The 26,445-nt window shown below is 37.0% G+C and overlaps 4 protein-coding genes, 1 long non-coding RNA gene, 1 other non-coding gene and 1 pseudogene across 11 annotated transcripts; 2 read left to right on the top strand and 5 right to left on the bottom strand.

Moving 5' to 3' along the window:
• Positions 1-539: 539 nt before the first annotated feature.
• Positions 540-7,333, top strand: LOC126606942 (FIP1[V]-like protein). 4 transcript variants are annotated; one of them, XM_050274341.1, is made up of 9 exons: positions 540-1,059; positions 1,222-1,430; positions 1,541-1,667; positions 1,910-1,975; positions 2,078-2,209; positions 2,296-2,397; positions 2,479-2,663; positions 2,782-4,279; positions 6,578-7,333. In XM_050274341.1, exons 1-9 carry the CDS (start codon positions 685-687, stop codon positions 7,130-7,132), a joined length of 3,249 nt encoding a protein of 1,082 aa, XP_050130298.1. In that variant the 5' UTR covers positions 540-684; the 3' UTR covers positions 7,133-7,333. The 4 variants fall into 4 exon arrangements, with proteins under 4 accessions (XP_050130298.1, XP_050130297.1, XP_050130296.1 ...); XM_050274340.1 differs by having other exon boundaries at positions 2,782-4,489; XM_050274339.1 differs by having other exon boundaries at positions 2,782-4,510.
• A 1,072-nt stretch (positions 7,334-8,405) lies between these two features.
• Positions 8,406-9,124, bottom strand: LOC126609103 (TPD1 protein homolog 1B-like). The gene is made up of 3 exons (XM_050277109.1): positions 9,079-9,124; positions 8,895-8,951; positions 8,406-8,707 (listed from the first exon to the last, which is right to left on the bottom strand). Exons 1-3 carry the CDS (start codon positions 9,122-9,124, stop codon positions 8,406-8,408), a joined length of 405 nt encoding a protein of 134 aa, XP_050133066.1.
• A 4,850-nt stretch (positions 9,125-13,974) lies between these two features.
• Positions 13,975-15,853, bottom strand: LOC126606944 (receptor-like protein kinase ANXUR1). The gene has a single exon (XM_050274346.1). The coding sequence runs from the start codon at positions 15,498-15,500 to the stop codon at positions 14,166-14,168; it is 1,335 nt and encodes a 444-aa protein (XP_050130303.1). The 5' UTR covers positions 15,501-15,853; the 3' UTR covers positions 13,975-14,165.
• A 3,171-nt stretch (positions 15,854-19,024) lies between these two features.
• On the bottom strand, positions 19,025-20,174 carry LOC126606948 (uncharacterized). The gene is made up of 2 exons (XR_007617430.1): positions 19,293-20,174; positions 19,025-19,214 (listed from the first exon to the last, which is right to left on the bottom strand). It is a non-coding gene; the product is annotated as an uncharacterized LOC126606948 (long non-coding RNA).
• On the bottom strand, positions 20,018-20,201 carry LOC126609430 (U2 spliceosomal RNA; annotated as a pseudogene).
• A 254-nt stretch (positions 20,202-20,455) lies between these two features.
• On the top strand, positions 20,456-24,290 carry LOC126606945 (uncharacterized). 3 transcript variants are annotated; one of them, XM_050274348.1, is made up of 12 exons: positions 20,456-20,680; positions 20,749-20,949; positions 21,043-21,189; positions 21,466-21,599; positions 21,708-21,777; positions 22,047-22,137; positions 22,316-22,385; positions 22,505-22,600; positions 22,694-22,793; positions 22,877-23,034; positions 23,204-23,361; positions 23,617-23,766. In XM_050274348.1, exons 1-11 carry the CDS (start codon positions 20,623-20,625, stop codon positions 23,351-23,353), a joined length of 1,275 nt encoding a protein of 424 aa, XP_050130305.1. In that variant the 5' UTR covers positions 20,456-20,622; the 3' UTR covers positions 23,354-23,361; positions 23,617-23,766. The 3 variants fall into 3 exon arrangements, with proteins under 3 accessions (XP_050130305.1, XP_050130304.1, XP_050130306.1); XM_050274347.1 differs by lacking the exon at positions 23,617-23,766 and adding an exon at positions 24,154-24,290 and having other exon boundaries at positions 20,458-20,680; positions 23,204-23,411; XM_050274349.1 differs by lacking the exon at positions 23,617-23,766 and adding an exon at positions 24,154-24,290 and having other exon boundaries at positions 20,463-20,680; positions 20,755-20,949; positions 23,204-23,411.
• A 1,535-nt stretch (positions 24,291-25,825) lies between these two features.
• LOC126609429 (U2 spliceosomal RNA) lies at positions 25,826-26,018 on the bottom strand. Its single transcript, XR_007618150.1, has one exon. It is a non-coding gene; the product is annotated as a U2 spliceosomal RNA (small nuclear RNA).
• Positions 26,019-26,445: the final 427 nt, after the last annotated feature.

The following is a 26,445-nucleotide window of genomic DNA, read 5'->3' as shown; positions in this document are numbered from 1 at the left end:
AATGGAAATTATAATTTAAAATTGCTAAGTTGGTATTGTGGGATAATACGATGAAAACAATTCACTGTAAAATTCCGGATTTAAGATATAGTTAATGGTGTATCTGATCATGTTATAATGAAAACAAAAGGTGTCGCGATTACTTTTAATATTGGTACATTCAACTGTGTTGTAATGAAAACCGAATACGTAACGGTTATCTTTTATAATTTCTGGAAGAGTCGTACACAAAATGTTGCTATACAAAAATGACATGTTCAAATTAAAGCTTATCTGATATTAAAAACGAATAGATCCGTTAAGTTCATGGGTTGTGCCGTGTCGCACTAGTGTTAATTATCATCTTGATTGTGAGCAGTGTTGTTGGTTTGAGGCTTGAGCCCTAATATAAACATATAAGCAATTTTGCTTAGTGGCCGTTTCTTTGTTATTTTAGGCGGGCCATAATTTGTAAGTCCATCCAACAAAATAAATAATAATTAAATAAATAATCAGTGGCCGTACTAGGGTTTTAGGGGTTCAGGGTTTAAGGGGGGTTTTTGTCACAGAAACTATTTCAAGCTCCAGTCTTTGCTTCATCAAAGCATCCAAAGCTTATCATTTCGTCGCCAATGGCGGTTCTCCATCACCGTTAGGAAAAATTCTAGGAAAATTTCCCCTCTTCAGTTCCAGGTTTCCAAATTTATGGAGGATTTTGACGATGATTTCGGGGATTTATATGCCGGCGTCGAAGCGCAGGCCAATTCGGCCATGAATGGCGCACCGGACTTCGCTCACTTTTACACAGAACCAGAAGAAGATGTCAGTGAGGATAATGGAAAGGCGAAAACCACTAGTCCTGGAACCGATTCTGACGGCGAGGAGTTGGGCGAGAAAGTTTCTGCTTTGGAGGAGAATGAGGATTACAGTGGAAGTGATAGCGAGGATGACCTGAAAATAGTGCTGAATGATGAGGACTGTGAGGGCAAAGTGTTTCCAAATGGCGGCCGATGGCGCGTGAAGAATGATGAGCATGAGGATGAGGATAGTGATGGGTTTCCGGCTACGAAAGAGTACAAGGTATTATCTTTTTTGTCTAAATCAATTTGAAACTAGTGATTTTCAATCAGTGGTCACAGAAACTTTTTAGTATTCAGAATCTTTCTGTGTAAACGGAATCTCTCTGCTTTCGATAATGAAAACTATTTGTTCATGTTCATAGATGCTTGGTGCTTTGTGCAGTACATAAGGACTCAAGGACCAACTTCTCTAAGCAATGGAAAGGGCAGTGAGGCTGTGGGTTCAGCGTCTTCCATGTCGGTTAGAGGAGACCATGAAAACAGTTTGTGCTATCAACGCAAGGGTTTGAGCTCTCAGATTAGTTGTATTGGTGATACACCTAATCAAATGGTGCCTCAAAATAGATATGGTTTCAGACTTCCTTGGTACCGGTTAGTAGATTACAAACAAAATATTAAATATGCAGAATGACTATTTTTGTGTAATGTTGAACTGAACTATAGTCTATGACACATTGTTGTCCTTGTTTTCTGTATTCCAGGACCATACTTGACGTCAACATTGAATCATTTGAGGAGAAGCCATGGAGGTATCCTGAGGTTGATGTAACGGATTATTTCAATTTCGGTTTGAAAGAGGACAGTTGGAAACAGTACTGTATCTCCCTGGTAAATGAAATAGCTTATCTTTGCAAACAAATTTATGATGTAAAAATAGTGTCTCAGTCTGGTCTTCTAGTTCCCATTTGGATGTTCTGGCAGGTTGAAATAGATTTTTCCCGAAGCTTTCTATGCAATGTAACTTGTGGTTGTGCCATTAATGGTCTTGCCATATGGCCAACCGGTTCTCATTTGTTTTCTTAGACACAGTTCTTAGTAAATACAATCCTAATACTTAAAATTCATCACAGGAACAACTACGGCTAACATCTATGCAGTTTAGGATCCCTGTCTCAAGAGCTTCAAAACTTTATCAGGTTATTAGTTTGAATCGTGTGGGAGTCTTGTTATATCATCATAACAGTATTTCAAATTTTACATGTTGACATGTCCACTAATATCTTCCTTCCATAAAATAGGCTAAAGAAGCTGGATCTGAGTATGATAAATTCGCCCAGGAAACTATTTATAAAGAAACGAACAATGCTGGACCAAGAAAGTTTGCTCCTCCATCTAGAGATTCTGATTCCAGTTTCAGAGAGTTGGAACTGGTATGTCGCAGTTTATTACTATTCTCTGATTCTTGTATTCAGAAACTTGGTTTGAGATGTTATGACTTGGCCCTTGATTTCTTCAGCCAAAAGGAAGAGCAATTCAGATTGAAGATAGTATGGTTGAACGCCAACCATCTTTTGATGGTAGGCATCCACGTAGTTTGGATTCTGATGTTGTGATACAGGTTGGCTTTCACTTTGAATTGTCAGATGGATTTGTTGCATCTACCTTATATTCATTTATCACTAATTGCATGATTGGGCAGATTGCGGTGCAGGACGGCACTGAGGAAACCACAAACTCTGGTGAGGAACAGGGCCATACAAATTGTACGGCACATGAGGCATCTGAAAATGTGGAATGTAATGCTAATGGTAACCGAACTATTCCTGCCAAAGAAGATGATTTATCAGTTGGAACTCCAGAAGGAAACACAAGGATAGCATACAGGTTTGTATTCTGTTATATGTGGGGCCCTAAATATTTCAATTATTAGGTTCCATATATAAAGTTAATTATGATTTCTGAAGGCACATGTAATTCATATAGTTTTCTGTGATATCATCAGTTGTTCCCGGAGGATCAGTGCCACTCATCCAATGACAATAGATTCTGATCAAAGAAATGACCAGTGTGTTGATCTGGATGGGTACGACTATAGGCAGGGGAATGCTGTCTCATTGGAGACGACAGAAATTACAAATAAAACAAAGGACAATGTTGGTGGGGATACTTTATATGTTGATCAATGCATGATGGAAGCACAATTATCACTTGGTGATGACGATCAACTTAGCCCCACTTCCTTTGCAAGTGATTATGAGGCATCCAAGAATAGTGTTCATTTTGATCCAGAAGATATTAATACTCCTGCCACATCATCTTTTAAGAACCCAAAAAGCAATGGCATCAAGAGAAAAGTAGTTGATATCAAAGATTACTCCATGCCTAAAAGTCCTGCTCGAAAGGAGCATAAACATCAGCAAAGGAGGCTTGACAGTGTTGTTGAACCAAAGATTCATATTAATGATGATGCGTCCCCCACCTCAGAAATGGACGACCTTTATGACAGAGATAGCTCATTGAATTCTAGCAGACGGAAGAAAATTCTGCCAGATTTTGGCTGTAGTGATGGAGAAGATATTTCAGATTATAAAGAATCAAGGCATTATGGTAGAAGACATGCTGACAACCATGTTCATACTGCTAAAACAAATTATTTGGATAGAAAAGGTAGTCACAATATCCAAGACAAGGTCGGTCCATTTTTCAGAAAAAACTGGAATGAAGGGGAGTATTTTTGTGAAGATAGGGATACAGATTGGCATCGTTTTGGAAGAACACAATTCACTAACGAGAGGAGTCTTCTCCCGAGCAGGAAGTCCAGGGGCTGGCACTCCAAGTATTCCCCACCGACTGTTAAAGAAAGGGATGCACAATTTAAAAGGAACGCCAACAAACTGCAGTTTAAGAAAATACCCAACCATGGTGGTGGCTGTTTTGGTTATAAACATGAAGATGACTTTGTGGGAGAAAAATTTGGGAGACATGCTTCATTTACTGACCGAAAAAGGAATACTTTGGATGAATTTGATGAATGGCAGTTTCCTCGACTCAGGAGAGATTTAGGGGGAAGGGATGGATATGTTGCCAAACCTGTTTTTGATTGGGATGATTCATGGTCTGGGAAAATTGAAGATGAATATTGCAGACATGGAGAAAATCAATACTTGTCCAATCAGTTGTACAGAGATTTACATGCAGGTGAAGGAAGATGGAATGATTCTCTATCACCAAGAAATGATGTTTCTTACTCAAGAACTGCTGAAAGATATGGGAGACGTGAACGAGAAATATACTCTGCTGAATCCAAAGAGAGTAACTGGTTTGATAATCGTTATGATGCTGATGAAATTGATGATATCATTTATCCGAGTGATCAGTTTAAGTGGAGAAGATCTAACTGGCGATCCTCGGTCCTACACTGGACTGAGGATCAGTTAACTGTCAGGCACCATGGTGACAAATTGTATTCTGAGAGGTCATCCCGTTCATATCAGAAATATGTAAGACATGAAAAATTTCATGCTAAATATGGTTCCTACAATGATGCAATGCATGTTGATATGCTATCAGAGCATGATAGATTAGAATTGAAGAGAGAAGGAAGTAGTGCTCACTGTATTAATAGTAGTTCTAAGATGTATATCGGTAAGCATGAGCGGACAGCCCTGAGGTGCAGAGGTTCGATTGACTTGGTTGTTGGGGAAGGAAAGGTACAGTTGGGGGAACCCAAGGTGAAACCTTGTATCATTGTACTTGTATATATGAGTGTTCAACAAGTGTTGAGCAAGCCTTTCTTATTCTTTTTAATGCTATCTCATTGCATTTTTTGCTCCTTTTCTCAATTGTTTTTTTCCTTTTCTCTTGTATCGTATTTTCACTTTCCTCTCTGTCAAGTAATGTGTTGCCTGTATGTTCTTGAATGTTGGTTCCCGTTCAGGTAGGCCTTGTAGTCCAGTGTGTCAAGCATGTAATGTGGGGGAATAAGGTTTCCCGTCAATGATCAAGGCATTATTGTATAATCTTCTATATGTTTCCTATTCCTCGTTATCTGTCAGGAATTTCAGGGTAAAGTTGTCTTGTCATGCTTGTTGATTTCATGGAGGTTGACAAGTGAGACTGCTTTACACCTTACAAATCAAAAGATAATGCTAAATATTTGAGTAAAATAGTGTTTTAAATTGGATGGTGGATAATAATAATAGGTGTTTCTTGAGATATCTTTCAAGTTAGCAGAATCTATAGTATTTAAGGTTGCAAACTTGCATGAATCCAACATACATTTTATTTAATTCTCTTGTTTGTTTTCAAATTTGCTTGTTTTTCCACACTACCCGTAATTGCATGCTACTGTTATAGTTTTGGGTGGTTTTCATATTTATGAATTGTCTTTCATTTATAGAGGAGATATTATAGTTTCATTTTATGTATTTTGTACAATTTCATGTTCTTACTTCCATGTTTATTTATGTTTTTATTTTTTAGGGTTTATTTGATCAAAAACTTTGGTCTTCTTTTTTACACCATTGGGTTAATGTGATTTCAATGTTAGTCTGCAATTTTTTTTAAATTTTCTCATCAGTTGTTGTGGGACTCCTTTTGTGCCATACCCAATTCGAAGGAGAAAACAGAAGGGATTCTCCCTTATTTTACTATCATCTTTCGTTCTTTATTTACTGAGGTTCTTTGTTTTGTGCTGTCAAAAAGTTGCAGCCTTTGTCTCTATGGTATTTCAATGCTCTGTTTGTTTATACTTCAAACTCTGGCCATCTACCAAGGACTTGCCAGTCAGCCATGTACAATGTCCTACTGACAGTCATGCTCTTTACTTTCTTTTCTATTGTCTGAGCATCCCTACAATGTACAGACAATTTAGAACTCTTAAGCTTTGTTAGGCAGTTTAACAACTGAATATTCAATGTGAAAATCAAATATTCGTGTTTCTTAGATCAAATCTTAGTATCAAAGGGAAAAAAGAAAGTTCCCGTCTCCTGGATTTGATAGATTAGATATCCTTTGAACACAAGTGATACTTATTGAATGGTCACTTTAATTACCGTAGTTTGAAGTCTTTTACATCTGCCACCTATTTGAAGACACTTTAACGGATGTTGCAAGGTCTGTCTTATATGCAGATGATGTACACTATTTTAATTATTGTAATAATATACATGTCCTTGTTTTGTGATTTTGCAATCTAGACATAAGGGCAATTTGATATGGATGTCCTCTGGATTATTATGGCCCTATTCATCTTGAAATTACTACGAACGTTACCTTTTGGATAGATTTTGTGGTCTTCGGGCTTAGTGTGGTCTTACTTCCATCTATGCAATAGGTGGGAGATGTTACTTGCTTATTGTTGATGAAGCTGTTCGTATGCGGTAATATATGGCATTCATAAGGAAGGCTAGAATTGAAGGTTCATATTTTACCTTGAATCCCCTTTTTTTGGTTTCTTAATAGGATCTGTGGCCACAGAACTTCTGTAGAATACAAGCTAGACGTTCGAGTTTAAAAGTTTGTCTTTAGTTCATCTGTAGTTGCATTATAAATGGACATGCAACTCCAGTGTTTGATATACTAAACTTTTCATAGTGCGATGTCTTTCTCTTTTACTGCTGTACATGTTCTTTTATTTATTTTGGATTCTATTTGTAAGAATGTTTCCAAAGATCATATTTGGAACTTGCCGAAATTTTGTTGATGGTCCATTTTCTGCATGTTTCCAATCGGCTGTTTTACTGTTTAGTTGACTAATATTTTACAGATGTGTGACATTTCCTTGCTTTACGCTGCAGTCCTCTGTAAGAAGCTACAAACGTGGAACTTTGATTCACAATGGTAGGCAGGAAAATATGGATCCAGAGATTGGTGGGGAGCAGACAACTTTAGCGGATTCTAGTGGATCAAGGACAGTCCAATTTAACACCCGAAAAGTTGGACACAACCAAAACAATGCGAAAGGGCTTGATAAGTTTCCAGTTACAGCTCAAAATGGTGATATGGATGTTGAAGAAGGCCAGATTGTAACAGACGGCCTCAATACAGCACACCTACAGGGAAGACATGCTTCTGAGTATTCAGCAGCAGCTTCCAAAGTGAAAAGGCGAACGTTTGCCGGAGAAAGCGGTTCCAGTGGGAACAAGGTTGCAGAAGGATATGACAACCAAAGGATTCTTGAGACAAAGGCAAAAATGGAGAAACGCGGGGAACGGTTTAAGGAGCCAATCATCCTGAAAAAAGAGCCAGACAAGTTGTCCAAGCCTGAGATTGATCTTGTAGTTGAAACAGCTGAAGCACAGCTACATAGGCCATCCCGAAAGAGGCGATGGGGCGGTATAGAGGTTGTTTAGGAAGACTTGGACAAGCAGGTCAATAAAAGTTTAAAAACACAACTCAGAAATGGAGATGAAGAATCAGGTTAGAAATTTGTTCTCTTTTCCTCTTTCAGTGAAATTGGAGGGAAGATTTGATACTTAGATTTAGTAACCTTTTCCCTACCTGTAAAAAACTCTTTGGTGTAATAACAATCTCCAATGGTGATTCAACTTTAAGGATTTGTACAATTTTTCTGAAGGGTTGCAAACCAATTTTCTGATTTCATAGGGAGTCACTGCTTCCGGTTACTTAGTAATTTCTTTCTTAGGAAAACTAATGAAAGAGACTTGAAAACTTTGAATTTTAACGATAAGGGCAAAATAAAGGGTAAATTGAATAGTACCAGGATTGACTTTTTAGTGTAAAAATGTGGTTTTTCTAATACAATCTTATTTCTTCTCATACAATCTTATTTCTTTGAAGAAGCGATGGGGCTGGTTGCAGATGGCCAAAAATCATGTCATTCAGTTTAATATCGCTCTTGCCTGTATGCAGATTTAATCTGGTTCTTTATTTTGATATGGCATATATATAAGCTCGGTTGATTTTGATCACATATTTGATATTTCCTTGTGAATATATTGTAAATCGTTGTGAGCTACTGTCCTACTATGCAAGTTACTCCTTAAACCCAGGGCTGAGCTGAGGATTGAGACTAAAGTTTGTGTTCGTATCTTTCTCATAACATCATGCGTGTCATGTTACACGTAACAAGTAAGATACTAAAATCTGATATATATTTAGTATATTTGACATTTTTGATGGAAATAACACAAACAAGGCAATGTAGAACGAATTTTGAGTTTCAAAAAGTAAAATGACGACTTGTGATGTAAGAGCAAGCCCACACTGCTAAGGCAATAATTACCCTGTCAATTGGGCAAATCCAATTATTGGACTAGGTTTGTTGGGATTTGGACTTTTATCTCTCGTTAAAATAATTCAAAACTAGTGGAATTCTATCAATTGTAATTTTATTGAAATTAATTCCAAAACATAATGTACCAAAAAGTAAAACACGGACCTAAGGAACAATAAACAATATTTGTGAGGCCAATTTTTTTTTTTTCTAAAAAAGAACACACAAACTTGAGCTAGGGTTTGAAAACTAAGCTAGGGTTTGAAATACTAGCCAGGGTTTGAACATAACGGAAACGAAATACTAGCTTATAGCTAGGGTTCGAAAACTAAAAGCTGAGACAACAAATGCAACTCTTTATCATATCATCACTTGAAAGTGTTTGGGGCTCAGCAAAAATGGGCAGACTTAAAAGAAATGGGGAACTTGAAGGTGTTGAAGTAAGTGAAGCTGATGACATCGTTCGACTTCAACGTCTCTCCTCCAATCACCAAGCAATCATCGTCCGCGATCCTTGTGAAGATGGATTTGGGTATAACTTCTGCAGAAGCAAACTGACCACAGTGGACATGGATTTGTGAAGGAGCACAATCAGAAGTGCAGGTGTTCACAATCTCTACTGCGTACTTTGGGATCCCAGTTCCTGGAATTTGGGTCTGTGAGATGCTTATCTCTTCGGCTCTGCAGCTGGCTACAAAATCAAGACTAATTAATTAAGTAGCAAGTTACAATTAAACAAGAGTAGTTGAAAATCTGATTTATTTTCTGAAGACAACATACTATATTGTCATGGACTATCGAAGAGAAATTTATAATATAGTGCAAGATGACATTTTTGAAGTGCCGGTAACAATACCAAATTGTTATTTGATATTTACCTTGTTGCAAAAGCTTTCTGTGGGTTGAGTTTGCATGTTGGGATTGCAAAGTTGTTGCTGCAGAAAAGGAAAAACGTCACGGAATGACTCTCTTATACAAATATAACTTGATATGAAGATATATACACACACACACACATATATGTACGTACGCATAATTAAACAAAGATGGGAGTTGCAGTACCAGAATGTAATCCTTGTGCATTGCAGAATGTAACCATGAGCGTCATGAACGCGAAGCACAAATGGGAACAGGCCATGATGTTTTCTTTAGTCAAACAAGGAAGAACCTGCAAACAAAGTTGATTTCTCAAGATTCGTGAAAGTAGCTTTTTTTCAAAAGTGCTTGATACAATCCAATCAACAATAAAACTATAGATGCAGAACATAACTGAACGAAGACCTAGCTAATAAGGCTGTAGCCTAAGGAGAGTGAGGCCAAAAAAGACATATATGAATTAGATTTGCTCTATATTCTTGGAGAAGGTTTTTTTATGCATTCATCATCAAAAATTTCAACCTCAAATTCTTTTTTTTTCTTCTTATGGATTTAGAATTAATAGGATATCGGCTATTTTAATATAAACTAAACAAATACAAGGTGCATGCATGAGAAGCCACTAATAGTGCAAGAAAGAATTAAACCGCATGCAAACCAAGTGCAGGAATCAAACGGATCGAGACTTCGAGAGTAAACATAAAGGAGATTGCAAAAAAAAAAAGTGTCTAAGAGACCTTAAAACTTGTAAACTTGAATTCTGAAAGTGCTTGAATGAAAAATAGCTAGAAATCGAGGACGAAAGCGTTGTCGAGGATAGCTAAAGAGTTTAGGGTCCTACTGTTGATCCTTGGTTTATATCAAGTTTTTTTCCCTCAACAATTAGGGAGATTAATTACTTAGCACTCCGCTGCTTTCAAAACTTTTCTGATTTGGTCTTCTGTTAATGAGATTGAATCTTGATTTTCGCTCCAAATCAATTTAGTATGATTGTGTTCAACTCCGGAGATTTGCTTCCTTACTTGGACTCCAAGGATAATTTTATTTGGAATTTTTGGGCGTTTTGATTACTTTTTTAGGCAGTTCCCTTCAATTAGTGGTTTTTTTATTTCCATTAATTCACATGCTATGCATCTTTACTGGTTAAATATTGCTTATGACCGAAAAAAGGAAAACAATTATTAAGATATCGATTATTTTAGTTTAAGAGGAATGTTAAGAGATTTTCTCAAAGTGATACTCTTCATGTCAAATATTGTGTCAAAAACATGAGATGCCAGAGTATTTATGGAAAATCTCACTTTTAGCATTTCTCTTACACTCTGTTTGAATAAAGAAATTTAAGATAACTAAAGAATTTTAAAATGGAGGAAATTAAAATGACAGGATTTTATTTTCTATAATTTGTGAATTTTCTTATTTGGTTAACCTAAAAGAATAATGGAATTGAATACGGAATTGTTATTTTTAAACTCTCAATCATAAAAATTGAGAAATGACACCTATTTATGTGAAATTTAAACTTGAGAATTGGAGGTCCCAAATTTCAAGTTTTTTTTTCTTTCACATTGAAAATCTAAATTTCTATGTTTATGAATCCAAACAAAGGAATTTATGCATGTCAATTTATAAATTTTGACTTTTATCTAAATTTCAAGTTTATTTCTCTCATGTCAATTTATAAATTTTTAGTTTTATCTAAATTCTAAGTTTATTTCCGTCATGGAAACATAAATTAGTTTAAACTATAGCAAAACAAAGTGCATTAATGCTTATGGCCGAAAATAAAGATTCAAGCGCATTAATTCCTTGTTTGCTAATTGAAAAGGGGGTTAAATGCTTATGGCCCATAAAAGGGCATTAATAACATAATTCATATATTGGCTTAAATGTTAAAATGGTCCTTTTGTTTTAGTTATTGGGTCAATTTCGTCTCTATGTTTTCAATTTGTCTAATTTGGTCATTGTGTTTATCTCCGTTAGCCAATCAAGGATATTCCATCTAATTTATGAATTTTTTTTTATATAAATGATTATAAACTTATTTATAAAATTATTTATTTGTTTAAAATATTTAAAAATTAAAAATTAAAAAAAATATTCTCCTCCCAACTCTCCGACCTCCTCCCTAACATTACCCCCTCTTTTCTATGTCACAATCTTAATCATTTTTTAGATTGGAAGTTTTATCTCTTTTATGAGTTATTTCTCATCGACTTTCATTGTTCTGTAAAGAGAAACGGTAATTATATATCATATAATTTTTCTTATGAATTTTTTAAAAGAGATTGAATGAAATGTCCTTAATTGGCTAACATAGACAAACACGAGAACTAAATTAGCCAAATAAAAAACACAGGGACTAAATTGGCCATATGACTATAACACAGGGACCACTTTGACATTTAAGCCTATATTTTTGGCCTAAAATAACAGTTTGGGTCAAGAATGGGCTGACCTGAGTTGAAAAGGCTAAGAATTCTAGTAAATATCCCTTAGACCGGTGGGCTTATAGCCCAAGAGAGGATTCAACTGAGTCATCATGGGAGTAAGATTGTGAGAGGATTAAGTGCATGTGTGGCTCGGTTGAGTCCTATGCAAATTAAAATTGCCAAACGTCAGAATAAGCCCTGAATAAATACGAATCATTCCAAGGCTAATAATTCATTCTTGATCAGATAAAGATGAATTAATCGCATAATGGGATCGAGTTCAGAATCTAATAAGTAAAAGTAGGAAAAGAAGGAAATTGAGAGAATCATAGGTGTGGAAGAATTGGGGAGTGAGATAATGAAAAAACATAATAATGGAGAAAATGCTATTATCTCACTCATCTGTTGCTCCCTTGTTTCTCTCTCTTAAAAAAATTGACCCGATTTCCCTTCATCGCCATCTCAACCTCAATTCTTCCATCCTCACCATCTCCTCTCCAAATTAACTCAAGTCTCTGTCCAAATCAGTTTCAGGAACTCCAAAGACTTTCTCCTACTCTTCACGTCCTCCCAATTTGATCGCTACGGTAAGCTTTGCAATTTTGAAGCTCACTGCATATTTTGATATGAAGTTTTTAAGTTTTTGGTTGATTTTCTCTGAATCATGGAGTTTTTGACTTGTTTGTTCAATTACAAAGAGAAAGTTGAATGAACAAGCTTGGGTAAAAACTGATCTGGAAATTACTATCACCCTCGAGCATGAGTGAGATTAACATTTGCATAGTAATATAGGAAATTACTATCAGATTCCAATTTGCACAGCAATATAGTATTCCAATTTGCATGAGCGCAAGGCTACCATCGTCTCCAAGATCACTGGCCTTGTATTCAAGTGTAATCCTATATTGCTATGCCAATTAGAATACGAAATATTAAAAACATTGAAATGTTTTTGTCCCTTAATGGATGCAAAGTATCTATGCGTATGAATATTACAAACTCATTTAAGTACATTTCTTTGTCACATGTAGGCCTGACATTTTTGACCCAACCCGTTAACCTGACCCGATCCAACCCGTTAATATTTGTATTTGGGTGAATGCTTAATGGGTCGGGTCGTTAACAGGTGAACCCATTAACAACCCGTTAAATAACGGGTCACTTTGGGTCAACCCGTTAGGACCCGTTAACACCCGTTAGCACCCGTTAGTTGGGGATATTTTAATAATTTTAGTAAAGTCTTAATGACAAAAAATAAACTTTATGCAAAAAATAATAATAATAATTGTTAACGGGTGAAACGGGTGACCCGTTAGCTTAACGGGTCGGGTTCGGGTGACCCGTTAGCTTAACAGGTTAGGTTCGGATGACCCGTTAACTTAACGGGTCGGGTTCCCAATAAACCCGACCCGTTTACAGGTCTAGTCACATGCTCTAATCTGGTCAAACAAACCAAACAATATTATTATTTTTTTACAACTTAATGGAGAAATGATTTATTTTTTGTATTTTCCTCTTGTTCATTTTTATTGTTCATGGTACTGGAAAAATTAAGATAGCATTTATTGTTCTTTTTGTAAGGTTTTTATGAGGGAGTGAGACTTCTACTTTGGCTTTAAGGATATCTCTCTTTGTTCACTATTTACCTAGATTATAACAGTTGTGTTATTGAGCTAACTTTTACTAGGGTCCAATTATTTGAAACTGATTCTACAAAAATGGTCAATGACGGGTTGAACTAATCCTGCAAAAAATGTTGAAGATGGGTTGAACTAATTATGCAAAAATGGTCGATGACGAGTTTAACAGGTTGAACTGATTCTGCAAAAATAGTCGGGTTGAACTGATTCTGCCTGACGAACTGATCTGGAAAAATAGTCGAAGGCAGATTGAATTGATTCTACAAAAATGGTTGAGGACGAGTTGAACCAATTCTGCATAAATATCGAGGACGGGTTGAACTGATTCTGCAAAAATGGTTGAAGAGGGGTTGAACTAATTTTGCATAAATGGTCAAGGACGGGTTGAACTGATTCTTCATAATTAATCGAGGACGGGTTGAATTGGTTCTGCAAAAATTATCGAGGACGATTTTGAACAGATTCTGCATAAATGGTCGAGGACCGGTTGAACTGGTTCTGCCAAAATGGTCAAGGATAAGTTGAACTGATTTTGCAAAAATAGTCGAATACGGGTTGAATTGATTCTGCAAAAATGGTCGATGATGGATTTAGCTTATGGCACATATTAATCTTGTTGGAGTTGTGAAGGAATAAGTTTATTAATAACTCTAAAACCTTATGGGTATGACTGGTATTTTAAAACATTGTTTCCATGTTTTTGAGTTTGGCTTTAGTTGTTTTTATATTTTTATCTCTTCTTGACATGTTTAAAAACTATTAAAGTTTCTTGAAATATGGTGAAATTTGTTATCTCTATATATAAAGCTCCCTAAATTTTAAGGTGCATTCATACAATATATTAAAAAAAAATCTTATGACCCTAAATAGTTATTTTATATTTTATTTTACGTGGTGTAATCAAGTGTTAATAAAAACCCAAAATAATTACAGACACTCAAAATTTTGTGATTGTCTCAAATTTACAAAACTTGTATGTCTCAAGACTTTTCAAACGCGACAAAAGGATATTTACGTAAATTCACTATAATTGTCAGCTTATATTTAGGGTGAAACCCTCATTCAAAATTTAATCAGACAATAATCGACCATCTCAAATTAAAGTTACAAATAAGAATAAAAATTGTCGAAATTTAGAATTAAAACCAGTGAATCAAAGAATTGGAGTCCATTCCAGAAAATGACCCAACACTTGAAAACCCTAGGCAGCGTCTGCCAGTAAACTCTGGGCTGCAGCGTCTGCCTTAAGAAGCATTTTTGAAGGCACAGGATTTGGACCCCCCAAGTTCCCGCCCGTGTCATTAACCTTAAAAATCTCCAGTCCATTAAGTATGGCATCATAGTACTGCGGATGCGTTGCCAGACTCGGATGCAAACCCACCCACAGAAGATCATCACCGTCTTTGTCGTTCATATGAGTGGCATAATCCTTGTAAACCGGGATTCCGATTCCCCCGGCCCACTGGATCACATCTGCCGTCTCCTCCGCCGTTCGGTTGTTGAGATATATATCGAACGTTCTCTGGTTCCCCAGTGTGTTTTGAAAGTCGCAGAAATGGAACCGAACGACGTAGGTGAAATTTGCGTCCACCTGAAAAACCCAAGTGAGATTGGATTTCACGTTGACTTGAGGGTTCGGTCCCATCGATCTCGCAGTTTTGTACACATTTAGAGGAGCAATATATTCGGGGACATCCTTCGTGTGTTTGATGGTGACATTGGCAGGAGCCTCGATTGACACCCCGAGAAAAGTCTTATTGAAAAACGAGGCCCCGTAAGCTGCATTTAGTAGGTACGGTGAGTCGTCCCACCATGTTCTTGCGAGTCCGGAGTCCTTGATTGCAGGAATGTAATCCCCTCCGACGCTTAGCCTGTACATTGTCTGGAGGGAGGAGTTCTGGACGTCGACCGTTTGGCCGCGGAATCCGATCAAGTCGGTCGGCTTGAAGATTTCTTCCATTGGGATAACCTCCAGTGAGTTCACGAAGGCGAATGTTTTTTCGCGCTTTGTGGAGGGCGTGAACGTGATGTTGAGAGTGCCGGACTGGACAGGAACGATTGAGTACTCTCTTATGATGTAAGCCTGCGTGAGGGCCAAGGCTGTGATGAAAGGGCTGAAATTTTTAAGCAGGGAGAGCCCGTTGGCGGAGACGTCGAAAACCCCGTTGAAGGAATCTACGGAGTTGTAGGTGGTCGGGTAGAATTGGAACCTGACCAACAGGCGTTTGCTTGATGGGACAGAGAACTCGTAGGATGTTGCAGAGCTCATGATTCTTACTGTCATGAATGGAACTTTGGATGGCAGAGCAGGGTCATAGTACCCCGCTTCTGCAGTCTTCGTGTTGTCAGAGGAGGCGAGGTACGTAGAATCCGTTGTCCATTTCCGGCCATCCGAATCCGTTTCCCCTTCGGCAGATGAGCCGCAGGAAATTATATGGGACTTTAAGTCGGAGCCTTGGCTTCGAACACGAATGGTGTTTGATGAGAACAAGGATAACAAAACCAGAGGAAACAAAATGTGGGATTTGTGGATCATTGCTGGAAAGAGAAACTCTTTTGAGATGGGGTTTGAGCGGTTAGTGGTCAGGGAGGAAGAAGGTCTATTGTGTTAGAGTACAGGAAAACTTGGAAATATGGAAAAAAAATGGGTGAAAATTAATCTAATGTTCGTCTTCCTGTACAAGAAATTTGATTTTTTATAATGTTTCTTCTTCTATCAAATTCGGATGCGGTGTTCTAGCTAAAATTCAAAGAAAGGTTAAAATTATACCTGGGAAATTCTAAGAAGTGATGCAAGAATTACAAATCCAGCATTGTTTGGCTTTCATTTTTGCTGTATCTTTGTTTTTTCTTTCATCCTTTGGAAATTGATTGTGTGTGTTGCTTGTCCCAGGGGTGTAGGGGACGTTGAGATAGGAGGTCGTTATCGGTTGGAGAACAACGGTAAGACGCAGAAATCGCTAAATTATCATTGGCATTGACCGTCCCAGATGTTATTTTGGGTTTGTAGTGCTTTTGCATATATAGGTTTGTATATTTTCAAGAACTCATATTTGAAAGATTTTTTTCTTTATCACTTGGAATCACGTAATATGTGCTATAGAAATATATAAAGGATTGTATCATCATGACACCTAAACTTTTCCACACATATTATTGATATATTCATTTATTTAGGGAAGTGTTATTGGCATTTCAAAAATCTCATTTTACACTCTTCATAAGTGTATTTTTTTTCTTCCAAATATAGAAAGTTTGGAGTGTAGAATGAGATTTTTAGAGTGCCAATAACAATTCCCTTTATTTATTTAATAAGAGAATGCATGATTCGAGCTAGAAATCTCTTTCAACAATAGAAAGAAAATGCTTACTAATTAAATTAAGTGTTAGGATGTAACAATGTATGTATAAAAAAATTATATGTTATGGATAGGGTAAGGTTAGGGAAACCATCTCTTTAAACAATATTTTCTAAACCTTATGACGTGATTGTTGATTGTTGAATTATTACTTAAGTGTTGATTAACGTGCTTCTATTGAGGACACATCACATGGTTTGCAAATATGGTCTAAAAAGTTGGTCTACCTAGCGTTGCTCTTATGAATATGATATAGTTTTTGAATTGCACAAGATTATATTCAAAACCCACCAACTGGGTATATGATGGTCAACATTAATATTATTTGTCTCAATATCTAAAATTCAAACATAGATCATATAAAATGGAACCCAATGATCTAAAATTATACTAGGAGGGCAATCTCCTATCAAATAAGGCCATCTCCAACCGAAGGCTGACCAGAGGGCTCGTTTTAGCCCTCTGGCCCTCCAAGATTCTCCAAGATATTAATATTTTAATGAACAGTACAGGGCCATATTTGCCTCCGTCTCCAACCGAGAGCCAGAGGGCCAGAGGGCTCGTTTTAGCCCTATCACAAAAAACCGTCTCCAACCGAGGGCCAAACATAATTTATTATTTAAAAACTACAACTAAAATGTTGTTTAAGTTTCATGTTGTATAATTTTTATGTTGGTTAATTTTATTTAATGTTGTTTCATATTGTTTAATGTTGTTTAATGTTACTTAATTTAATTTAATGTTGTATAATGGCTTAGGAAGTTATAGGAAAAAAATAGAATTTAAAAAAAATATGAAACAAATTTTGTCAAATAGAAGTTATAGGAAAAAAAATGGAATTTAAAAAAAATATGAAACAAATTTTGTGAAATAGAAGTTATAGGAAAAAAAATGGAATTTAAAAAACAATATGAAGTAAATTTTGTGAAATAGAAGTTATAGGAAAAAAAAATATGAAACAAATTTTGTGAAATAGAAGTTGTGAAATAGAAGTTATAGGAAAAAAATGGAATTTAAAAAAAACCAAATTTTGTGAAATAGAAGTTATAGGAAAAAATAGAAGTTATATGAAAAATGTTGTAAATAAAAAAGAATAATAATAATGTAAAAAAAAAAAAAAAAATCAAATGCAACGGCTAGTAGCCGTTTCATTTGAATTTTTTTTAAAACAATCATGTCGGTTATAACCGACAGGAATACACCATTATTTATTATATTAAATAATAGCATGTATTCCTGTCGGTTATAACCGACATGAATAACAAAACATTAAAAAAAAAAAGAGCCAGCCCGGGGCTGGCTGGCTGGCCGAAAGCAGCCAGCCCTCCAGCCCTCCAGCCCTCTCCGATCCCGTGGGGTCCTCCCAGATTCCAGAGCCCTCTGGCCTAGCCCTCAGTTGGAGACGGTTTTAGGGCTATTTTCGGCCCTCTGGCCCTCTGGACCCTTCGGTTGGAGATGGCCTAATAGGACTAAAAATTCAGATAGGGTGTCAAGGAGCTTGTTTCTACTCATGTCATTTTCTCATTCGCCAATTCTCGACTCATAACGCTTCCAGTTCTTCTTTGTGCGTGGTGAAGATAGTGGTGGTTGCTGTAAGGTTGTGACTATCAATGAATATGACTTACTAATTTCTTGGCAATCAATTAACTTGGTCAATGAGTTAATTGGTGTTGAGGAACTTATGCAATCTCGTTTAATTAAGATTTGGAGTCCTTATTATGTGCAACTAATCAAGAAGCCTTATTGGTTAGACAAGAAATCAAAATCAATTAGGACTCTAATGTTATCCTTATTCAGTTGGTCACTAGATACAAGCTCGACATTTTGCATCTACGTGTCTTTGGTTGTGCGGTCTATGTACCGATTGCACCTTCTTTATGTACCAAAATGGATCCTCAGAGAATGATGTGAATCTATTTTATTTTCTATTCTCCTTCCATCATTCGCTACTTAGAACCTTTAACAGGCGATCTCTTTACCGCTCGTTTCATGAATTGTCACTTCTATGAAATTTAGCAAACAAATTAATGTAAACATTTGCATAATCAGTACTAGTTAGGGTTCTTCGTTGTGTAGAGAATTTGTATTGAAATTTAGCAAACAAATTAAGTTCGTAGCTAGTTAGGTTGGTCATATCAACCTGAAAACCTAACCTTGACCCTCAACAATTTTCTATTTTGTTTCTCGATGATCAAAGCTTCCTCTTTTTTCAATTTTGCTTTGAGAACTTGTTTCTTTTTATTTTATTTTATCATGGACAAAGAAGGATAACGGGCTTTAAGTAAATTAGTTTGAAAGTAGGCAAAAACTGAGCAATAAATCGAACAAATATGCGGGGAAATATTAGAACTTTGATTTGGTGTGGTGCGCCGGGCCCGAGCAGCAGTGCAACGCCTGGATGCAGAGTGAAGCCAGGATTTTTAAATAATGAGCTCATAATGTCAACTAAAATTGCTTTATTGAGCTATTTCATTGAGCACCTAGTAGGAATCTGCAAATTCATGTCAACATATGGCGAAAGTTTATGCCAACATATGTTGACAACTACTATTATTTGTAGCTTGTAGAGGGTGGGTGCATGATATTGTGGAGTAATATTGAAGGCTGTCAAGGCTTTTTAATTAAGGTATTTCATCGAGCACATGTTTCGCACAATAGATCGCACAAGAAAAAAAAATGAAGACAAATGTGATAGAACAAGTAGAAAAAAGAGGTTGTAATTTAGTTTGTCTTAGCTGTTTATAAGGATCATGTACAATACACAAACAAATTTACATGAAGTTTTTTAAGTTATTAGGGTCAAGGGTAACCAATGATCCCATGCTGGCTCCGCAACTACCTGGATGATGTGAAAAAGCTCCAATAGCAAGCCATTGTGATGAGCTCTCTCCCTAAAGAATCAAACAATGGGATGTTCAACTTTTACAAACGGCAAAAGCGTGCACAAGGGTGAGTGTAGATGGCTGAACCTGTGAATCTACCAAAAAGGGCATGTGATTTTGATGAAAGGATGGCGGCAGCCTGAGATTTGGAGAAAAGGTTTTATCCATGGCGCGCTATCTGTGTCCCTCAGTACTGGCTTCTGTTGACAATGACACAAAGATGTACCATGGAAATTTTAACTACCCTACCGACTATTTTCCTGCTAAAGTCGCAAGGCAATCTGGGGACTTGAATTATATCTCTCCATCTGGAAGAACTGGAAAGATTTGTGACATACCAAGCTGATGTTTGAGAATGTTATAGCGTCAATCTTGCTCTGGGGAAGTCAAGGCCCCTTATCGTTTTATTAAGTGTAATATGCTAGTACTGCATGTGCATTTGCCAATAATTCGTAAGGATATAAGTTGTTGTATGACAAAAAGCCAATGGGTGTTAGAGGGGTAGGAAGTACAGTGGTTATGGTGGCGGCTTAGCTTCGGTTGGGAATCAGAATCTTAGAACTTCAGTTTCAGAAATAAAAGGGTATAATATATACAAGTGACAAACCAAAATGGTTCATGGTTGGTTTGAGACTTTTGAGACCTTGTGTGAGAATTAAGAAGCAAAACCTCTAGCCAATTTAAAGGAAGAGAATCTCAAAGCAGATACGAGCTGGCATCGGGAGAGAGAGTTTAAAGATGTACTTACAAGAACAAGTCACGGATTGAATGTCATTAACTTGTTAGGCTGTAAAAACTTACACTTGAATTTGGTGGGGTGCACCAGCCCGAGCAATAATGCAACGCTTGGGCAACACACAAGGATCCCAGTAGCATAGATCCTTCCCCCTAAAAAAATTACTTAATATCATGTGAACCATTGATTCACGTATCAGATATTAAACTAATAAGAACATATATTACACTTGATCATAGCCAAAAGGCCGATAAAGGTATGCTTAACTCAGTGTCGGGAATTCGCTTTTATAGCAGCTTCGTTCTCCTACTATGCTATGCTGGTCGATGTGGACTCGAATACACTATCTCGAAATACTCATGTTCTGTCCTTGTACTTGAACGCAAGTACACTTAAAGCCTCTCCTCAGCCAATTGACTAAGCTTATAAGATCAAAGAATAAACAGAACAGCAAATGGATTAAGCTTACAAGATCAAACAATCCCTTCGGTCTACAATTTTAAAAACACAGCTCTAAGATTATCCCAGGAAAAAAAAGAAATTAGTGAAAATATATGGCTCAACTTACCGTCTTGAGAAATATGTTGAAAACCCAAATTGCCCCCAACAGCCTTGACAACTTCTTGGGATTTTCCAAACCGCCAAAATTCTGCTACAATTATCCGTTAATGGATATCTGAGATGATGGCTTTGAGCTTCCTTTGCAGTGCTTCATTTTCTCCTCACCACCAACACCAAGGTCTCTTCGCTCTACTCTCTCTCTCTCTCTCTCTCTCTCTCTCTAACAGTTACTTTTTGTGCTAAAAGTTTCAGCCAAAGTGAAGGTTACAAGCAGCAAAGGCATTGAAGAAGTGAAGAATCTCATAAAAACTGTTGGGATTCCATCAAAAACCTCCTCTCCAGCAAAATCTCTTGAAAATGGCAACTGGGTCAAGCTCATCTGCGGCGCAAGCTTCGAGGATGTGGTTGATATCAGGAATCTTTCTCTGGTTTACACTCTTGCAGGAGGTAATCAATTAAAACTTTTTACTGATTTTTTGCTGACCAATTGAGATTAGAGATTGGATTGATTGAGTTTAATTTGTTGATGAACTGTTGTAGTTGATTGCATAGACTGTGCGGCGGATGTGTCAGTGGTGAGTGCAGTGAACGAGGGGATTGATGCTGCAATTGGGATTTGTCCCCTTCCGAGGCCTTGGGTGATGATCAGCGTTAATGATGACGAAGATCTTCACTTTCGCAAGGCCGGTATGTAAGCGCTATCTTCGTTACTTTATTTAGCATGATAGGCATTGCTATGAGATTGTGAGGATGTGAAGTTAAAGTTCTGCATCCCGGGAGTTAAAGAGACCTTGCAAGGAGTGAAATTTGCACACTTTTATGTGGTTTGGTAGAACTCGTACATCATAACTTGTGATTGTAAAATCTTACCGCAGCTGTCACAAACACGATGCTTTCTTGGTTTGATTTCCTTTACCTGCACCTTTTTATATCTAACCGAACTAACTACCATCATCTAAGCAGAGTTTGATCCAGAGCATTGTCCACTTGACTGTTCACGGCCTTGTGAGAGAGTTTGTCCTGCTGATGCAATATCATTGGGGGCTCAAAAATCAACAGGACAGTTCTATGGAACCAATTTACCTGAAACATTTAAGGTTTGTGTTTTCTTTATTTTCTTACCATATTAATGTTATGAAGCTTCTCTACATCTTTGTACATGTTCATCAAGGATCACCTTCTAAAACTTTTAATTGAATTTGCAGGGTGGAGTTCTAACTGAACGCTGCTATGGCTGCGGCCGCTGCATTCCAGTATGCCCCTACGATAAAATAAGTATGTACCACACTGACAAAACAGTATGCAAAACTTTATACATATTCAGCGTAAGTTTTAATCGTCTATGTGAGTAGAATACATGAAGTTCAATATTGTACATCTAAATATAAGCTTGACATATAAAATAAGTATAACAAATGACAGTTTTCAGGGAGCCATGTCAAAATTTTGTAAGGAAACATTATATGACAATGTGTATATTTTATGCTGCCTCTCTTCCTTCCAGATTGATCCTTTTTAACAAAACCACGCAAATTGATATATAGGAGTGTCCTCGTACGTAAGAGATGCTTATGCAACCTCCGAACTTCTCAGAAGAAATGATGTTGATGCATTAGAGATTCATACAACTGGAAGGTACAGTTTCTTAATAATTGAAAAGTAAGCATACATGTTAACTACTATTAAGCTGATTGAGGGAAGAACTTTTACTACTTCTATGGATGTTCTCTGCACTTTAATCTAATTGAGTTTAAAACTTCAACATTAATTCAAGCATAGGTAGTCACACTTTGCTAAGCCTTAATTTCTGCAGGCAGATTGCTCCATTTAAAGAACTTTGGGATGGCTTGGGTGATTCGGTTAAGCGTCTGCGACTAGCAGCAGTAAGTGTGTCACGTACTCCTGCTGTTTTAATTTCTCAGGGACTATTTAGTCGTAAAACTAGTCGAGTGTCTTTTAAAAGATTTCTTTGGGGTTCTGTAATCATTTTCATCGTGTCCAGGTTAGCTTGCCTGATAATGGGGAATCAACTGTATCGTCGATGAATGCTATGTACTCAGTTATGGAACCAGATCTGTGTTGCTTCAATCTATGGCAGGTGTGGCTCCTGTTATTTATAAGAGATGTCATCACAACCTAAATCAGCTCCTTTGGCATTCTACCTATATGAATAACCGCCTGAGAACTGCAGTTGGATGGCCGCCCCATGAGTGGAGATATTGGCCGAGGTGCCACAAGAGAATCGATTGCTTTTGCTCTTCGTTTGGCTGCTATAAAAGAAAGACCTTGTGGTTTGTACTTAATCTGCTATGCTGCTCGAGAATATCATTTTTGTGTTTCAGCTATGGTTTTGTTTAATCCCTTGACATGGCAGGATTTCTTCAATTGGCGGGTGGCACCAATGCTCACACCGTTGATGGGTTGAGGAAAGTCGGACTTTTTCAAACGGCATCCTTCCCAAATACAACTGGATCACCTAATTCACTGCATCCAATGATTAGTGGTGTTGCTTATGGTGGCTATGCACGAAAGGTCGGTCTTATTTTATCCAAATCCAACCATCTACCTTCAGAACAGATCAAATCCAATTTTCGCAATTTGCTTAAAAGCTTTGCAACATAATTTGTTCCGACTGCAAGACACATTGCACTTATGGCTATGTTTTATACGCATTCAATGATAGGGTTATTTTTTCTTTCAGATTGTTGGAAGAATCCTGAGCTATATGCAATCACAGCATGGCATCGCCAGTATTGAGGATTACCCAGAGCATCTCCTTAAGGCACTCAGAGAGGCACTTTCTTTGGTAGGAACTGTCAAATGTTACAATCCGTTTCCAGCAAATACTTGAGCAATAAGCTAGCATTTGGCTTCTACATTCTAAATTTTGTGTAAGGTCATCCGCAGATGAGTATTTATCAAATATAGCCAAAAATTAACTCTTAATTTCAAAAATGTCACTTTTTATAAAAACTTTCAAATATATCCAAAATTCACTTAAATAGACACAAATACCCTCAAATTTAACAATTAAATAAATTAAAGGCTTTTTAGCTATTGTTGCCTCAAGTTCCGGTCCAATTCACCTTCGCTTCTACACTCCACCACCACAACCCTATCCCCTTCGACCCCCTCATCACTGACATTGAGCGCCGCCGCGGTTACCGCAAGTGAGAGCAGCATAATTTCAATCATGCTTTCAACGACTTTTTTCTTACTAATATCATTTTTAGTTTTAATTATAAAAATAGTTTTTGAAGTTAATCCACATGTCATTATATGATTGTATTTGTGAGACCCACGTGACGCCACATCATCACACTAACAAAGTAATTGACAAATTTTTCACAAAAAAAACTAAAATGATCACGATGGACAAATTCAAAGAAAGACTAAAATGATTCACGATAGACAAATTCAAGAACACTACTATTGATTATCATTAATTGTTAATGACCAAATTAAGGAGTAATGTCAATGTCACAAATCATTTTGGCTAAAAAGCCTTTAATATATTTGATTTTTAAATTTGAGGATATTTGTGTCTATTTAGGTGGAATTTTGGATATATTTGAAAGATTTTATAAAAAGTGACATTTTTGAAATTAAAGGTTAATTTTTTGGTATATTTGATAAATACTCTCCGCAGATCGTATCAACCATTTACTTTATAAATTACGTGTTGAATTTACTGCATTAAGCCTTTCCTACTTGTAAACACCTTTAAACCTGGCACCACAGAGTTAAATTTGAAGTAAATATTGACTTTTTTCCGGTTGTAAAAACAAGGGTAAATTACACAGTAGCCCTTCAGGTTTTGAGGTCTATTACAACTTCATACAACAACTTTAAAACATTTCACTTTCATACCTCAAATACTATTTTATTTCAATATAATACATCCGTTAGATTTTTCATCCATTAATCTATTAAATGCTGACGTGGCTGCCACATTTGTGCCACGTGGCTGCTAAATGTTTGCCACATGGCAAAATTTTTTTTTTTTTAATTTTTTTTTTTTCTTTTCTTCCTCCCTCTTCTTTTTCTTCTTCTTTGTCTCTGGGTTGGGGGGGGGGTTAGGGACGATTTTTTTTTTCTTTTCTTCCTCCCTCTTCTTCTTCTTCCTCTTCTTTTTCTTCTTCTTCCTCTTCTTCTTCTTCTTTGTCTTCCTCTTCTTTTTCTTCTTCTTCCTCTTCTTCTTCTTCTTTGTCGCTGGGGTTGGGGGGGGGGGTTAGGGACAAATTTTTTTTTTCTCTTCTTCTGGGGTTGGGGGGGGGGGGGTTTGGGACACTTTTTTTTTTCTCTTCTTCCTCCCTCTTCTTCTTCTTCTTCTTCTTCTTCTTCCTCTTCTTTTTCTTCTTCTTTGTCGTTGGGGTTTTTGGAGGGGGGGTGGGCGGGGGGTTAGGGACAAATTTTTTTTTTTTTCTTTTCTTTTGTGTCGCTGGGGTTGGGGAGAGGGGTTAGGGACAAATTTTTTTTTTGTCTTTTCTTCCTCCCTCTTCTTCTGGGTCTCTCGGGGTGGGGGGTGCGGGGAGGGACAAATTTTTTTCTTTTCGTTTCTTCCTCCCTCTTCTTCTTCTTCTTCTTCTTCTTCCTCTTCTTCTTCTGGGTCGCTGGGGGGGGGGGGTGGGGGTGGGGGTGGGGAGGACAATTTTTTTGAGAAAATTCAAGTTTAAAAAATATTTTAAAAAATATTTTATTTGCCACGTGGCAGACATTTGGCAGCCACGTGGCACAAATGTGGCTGCCACGTCAGCATTTAACGGATTAATGGATGAAAAATTTAACGGATGTATTATATTGAAATAAAATAGTACTTGAGGTATGAAAATGAAATGTTTTAAAGTTGTTGTATGAGGTTGAAATGAACCCCAAACCTGAGATATGAAAATGTAATTTACCCACCTTACCAATATTGGTAAATGAATTTAATTAAACGAATATTTTTTACGTAATATTCATGCAATTATTAAAATATTGGGTTGGGCCTTTAATTTGGACTTGGTTTGGTGGGGGTGCGCCAGCCCAAGTAGAAATGAATTTAATTAAACGATTATTTCTTAAGTAATATTCACACAATTATTAAAATATTGGGTTTGGACTTGGTTTGGTGGGGTGCGCCAGCCCAAGTAGAAATGAATTTAATTAAACGATTATTTCTTAAGTAATATTCACACAATTATTAAAATATTGGGTTTGGACTTGGTTTGGTGGGGTGCGCCAGCCCAAGCACAAATAAATTTAATTAAACAAATGTTTTTGACGTAATATTCATACACTTACTAAAATATTGGGTTGGACCTTTAATTTGGACTTGGATTGGTGGGGTGCGCCTGCCCGAGCAGTAGTGCAACGCTTAGGCAACCTGCGAGGATCCCAGTAGCAAGCTACTGTAGCGAACCCTCCCCCTTAAAAATTAATTTAATATCGTGTGGACCATTGGTCCACGTATCAGATATTAAACTGATAAGAACAGATACTACACTTGATCTTAGCCAAAAGGCCGAGAAAGGTATGCTTTTGTCATTCTTGGGCTTTCTCTTTTATACACGTCTTAACTCTCCTACATTATTCAGCTGGCCGATGTGGGACTAGAACCGTGCTTTCTTGTTCTGACTTCGTACTCTAAGGTAACAACATCTTATAGCTTTCAGACCACAAAACTACATCTTATCACCAACAACCAGGAATTTAACATGACATGGGATTGATCCATGAGATCAACCAGTCCCATTTTCTCGTCCTCGTTCTGGCTGCATCATCTTTGAGTTTCTTCCCTGGCTCGGTTTGAAGGATATAGCTCGAAACAAGAAATTGAATGGGGAAGTGGGATCTTTAAAAGCTTTCTGCTCCTTGACAAGTTTATGCTTCTAAATCGTTGAAGAGATTGCTGAATGCCAATCATTGTTGTGGTGAAACATGCCGGAACCATCTCAATCTGCA

The sequence above is a fragment of the Malus sylvestris genome, chromosome 16 (assembly GCF_916048215.2).
Source record: "Malus sylvestris chromosome 16, drMalSylv7.2, whole genome shotgun sequence".
In the NCBI taxonomy this organism is placed as follows: domain Eukaryota; kingdom Viridiplantae; phylum Streptophyta; class Magnoliopsida; order Rosales; family Rosaceae; genus Malus; species Malus sylvestris.
This window is presented reverse-complemented; position numbering and strand designations above follow the sequence as displayed.

Bases quoted from the DNA above. Each gene is read 5' to 3' on its own strand.
- LOC126606942 (XM_050274339.1), top strand. From the start codon at position 685: ATGGAGGATTTTGACGATGATTTCGGGGATTTATATGCCGGCGTCGAA. The intron at 2,210-2,295 runs GTATGTCGCAGT...TGATTTCTTCAG, and splicing joins GTTTCAGAGAGTTGGAACTG to CCAAAAGGAAGAGCAATTCA. The intron at 4,511-6,577 runs GTGAAACCTTGT...TTTACGCTGCAG, and splicing joins TACAGTTGGGGGAACCCAAG to TCCTCTGTAAGAAGCTACAA.
- LOC126609103 (XM_050277109.1), bottom strand. From the start codon at position 9,124: ATGACGCTCATGGTTACATTCTGCAATGCACAAGGATTACATTCTG. The intron at 8,952-9,078 runs GTACTGCAACTC...CCTTTTCTGCAG, and splicing joins TGCACAAGGATTACATTCTG to CAACAACTTTGCAATCCCAA. The intron at 8,708-8,894 runs GTAAATATCAAA...TTGATTTTGTAG, and splicing joins CAGAAAGCTTTTGCAACAAG to CCAGCTGCAGAGCCGAAGAG.
- LOC126606944 (XM_050274346.1), bottom strand. From the start codon at position 15,500: ATGATCCACAAATCCCACATTTTGTTTCCTCTGGTTTTGTTATCCTTG.
- LOC126606945 (XM_050274347.1), top strand. From the start codon at position 20,623: ATGATGGCTTTGAGCTTCCTTTGCAGTGCTTCATTTTCTCCTCACCAC. The intron at 22,794-22,876 runs GTTTGTACTTAA...TTGACATGGCAG, and splicing joins TATAAAAGAAAGACCTTGTG to GATTTCTTCAATTGGCGGGT. The intron at 23,035-23,203 runs GTCGGTCTTATT...TTTTTCTTTCAG, and splicing joins ATGGTGGCTATGCACGAAAG to ATTGTTGGAAGAATCCTGAG.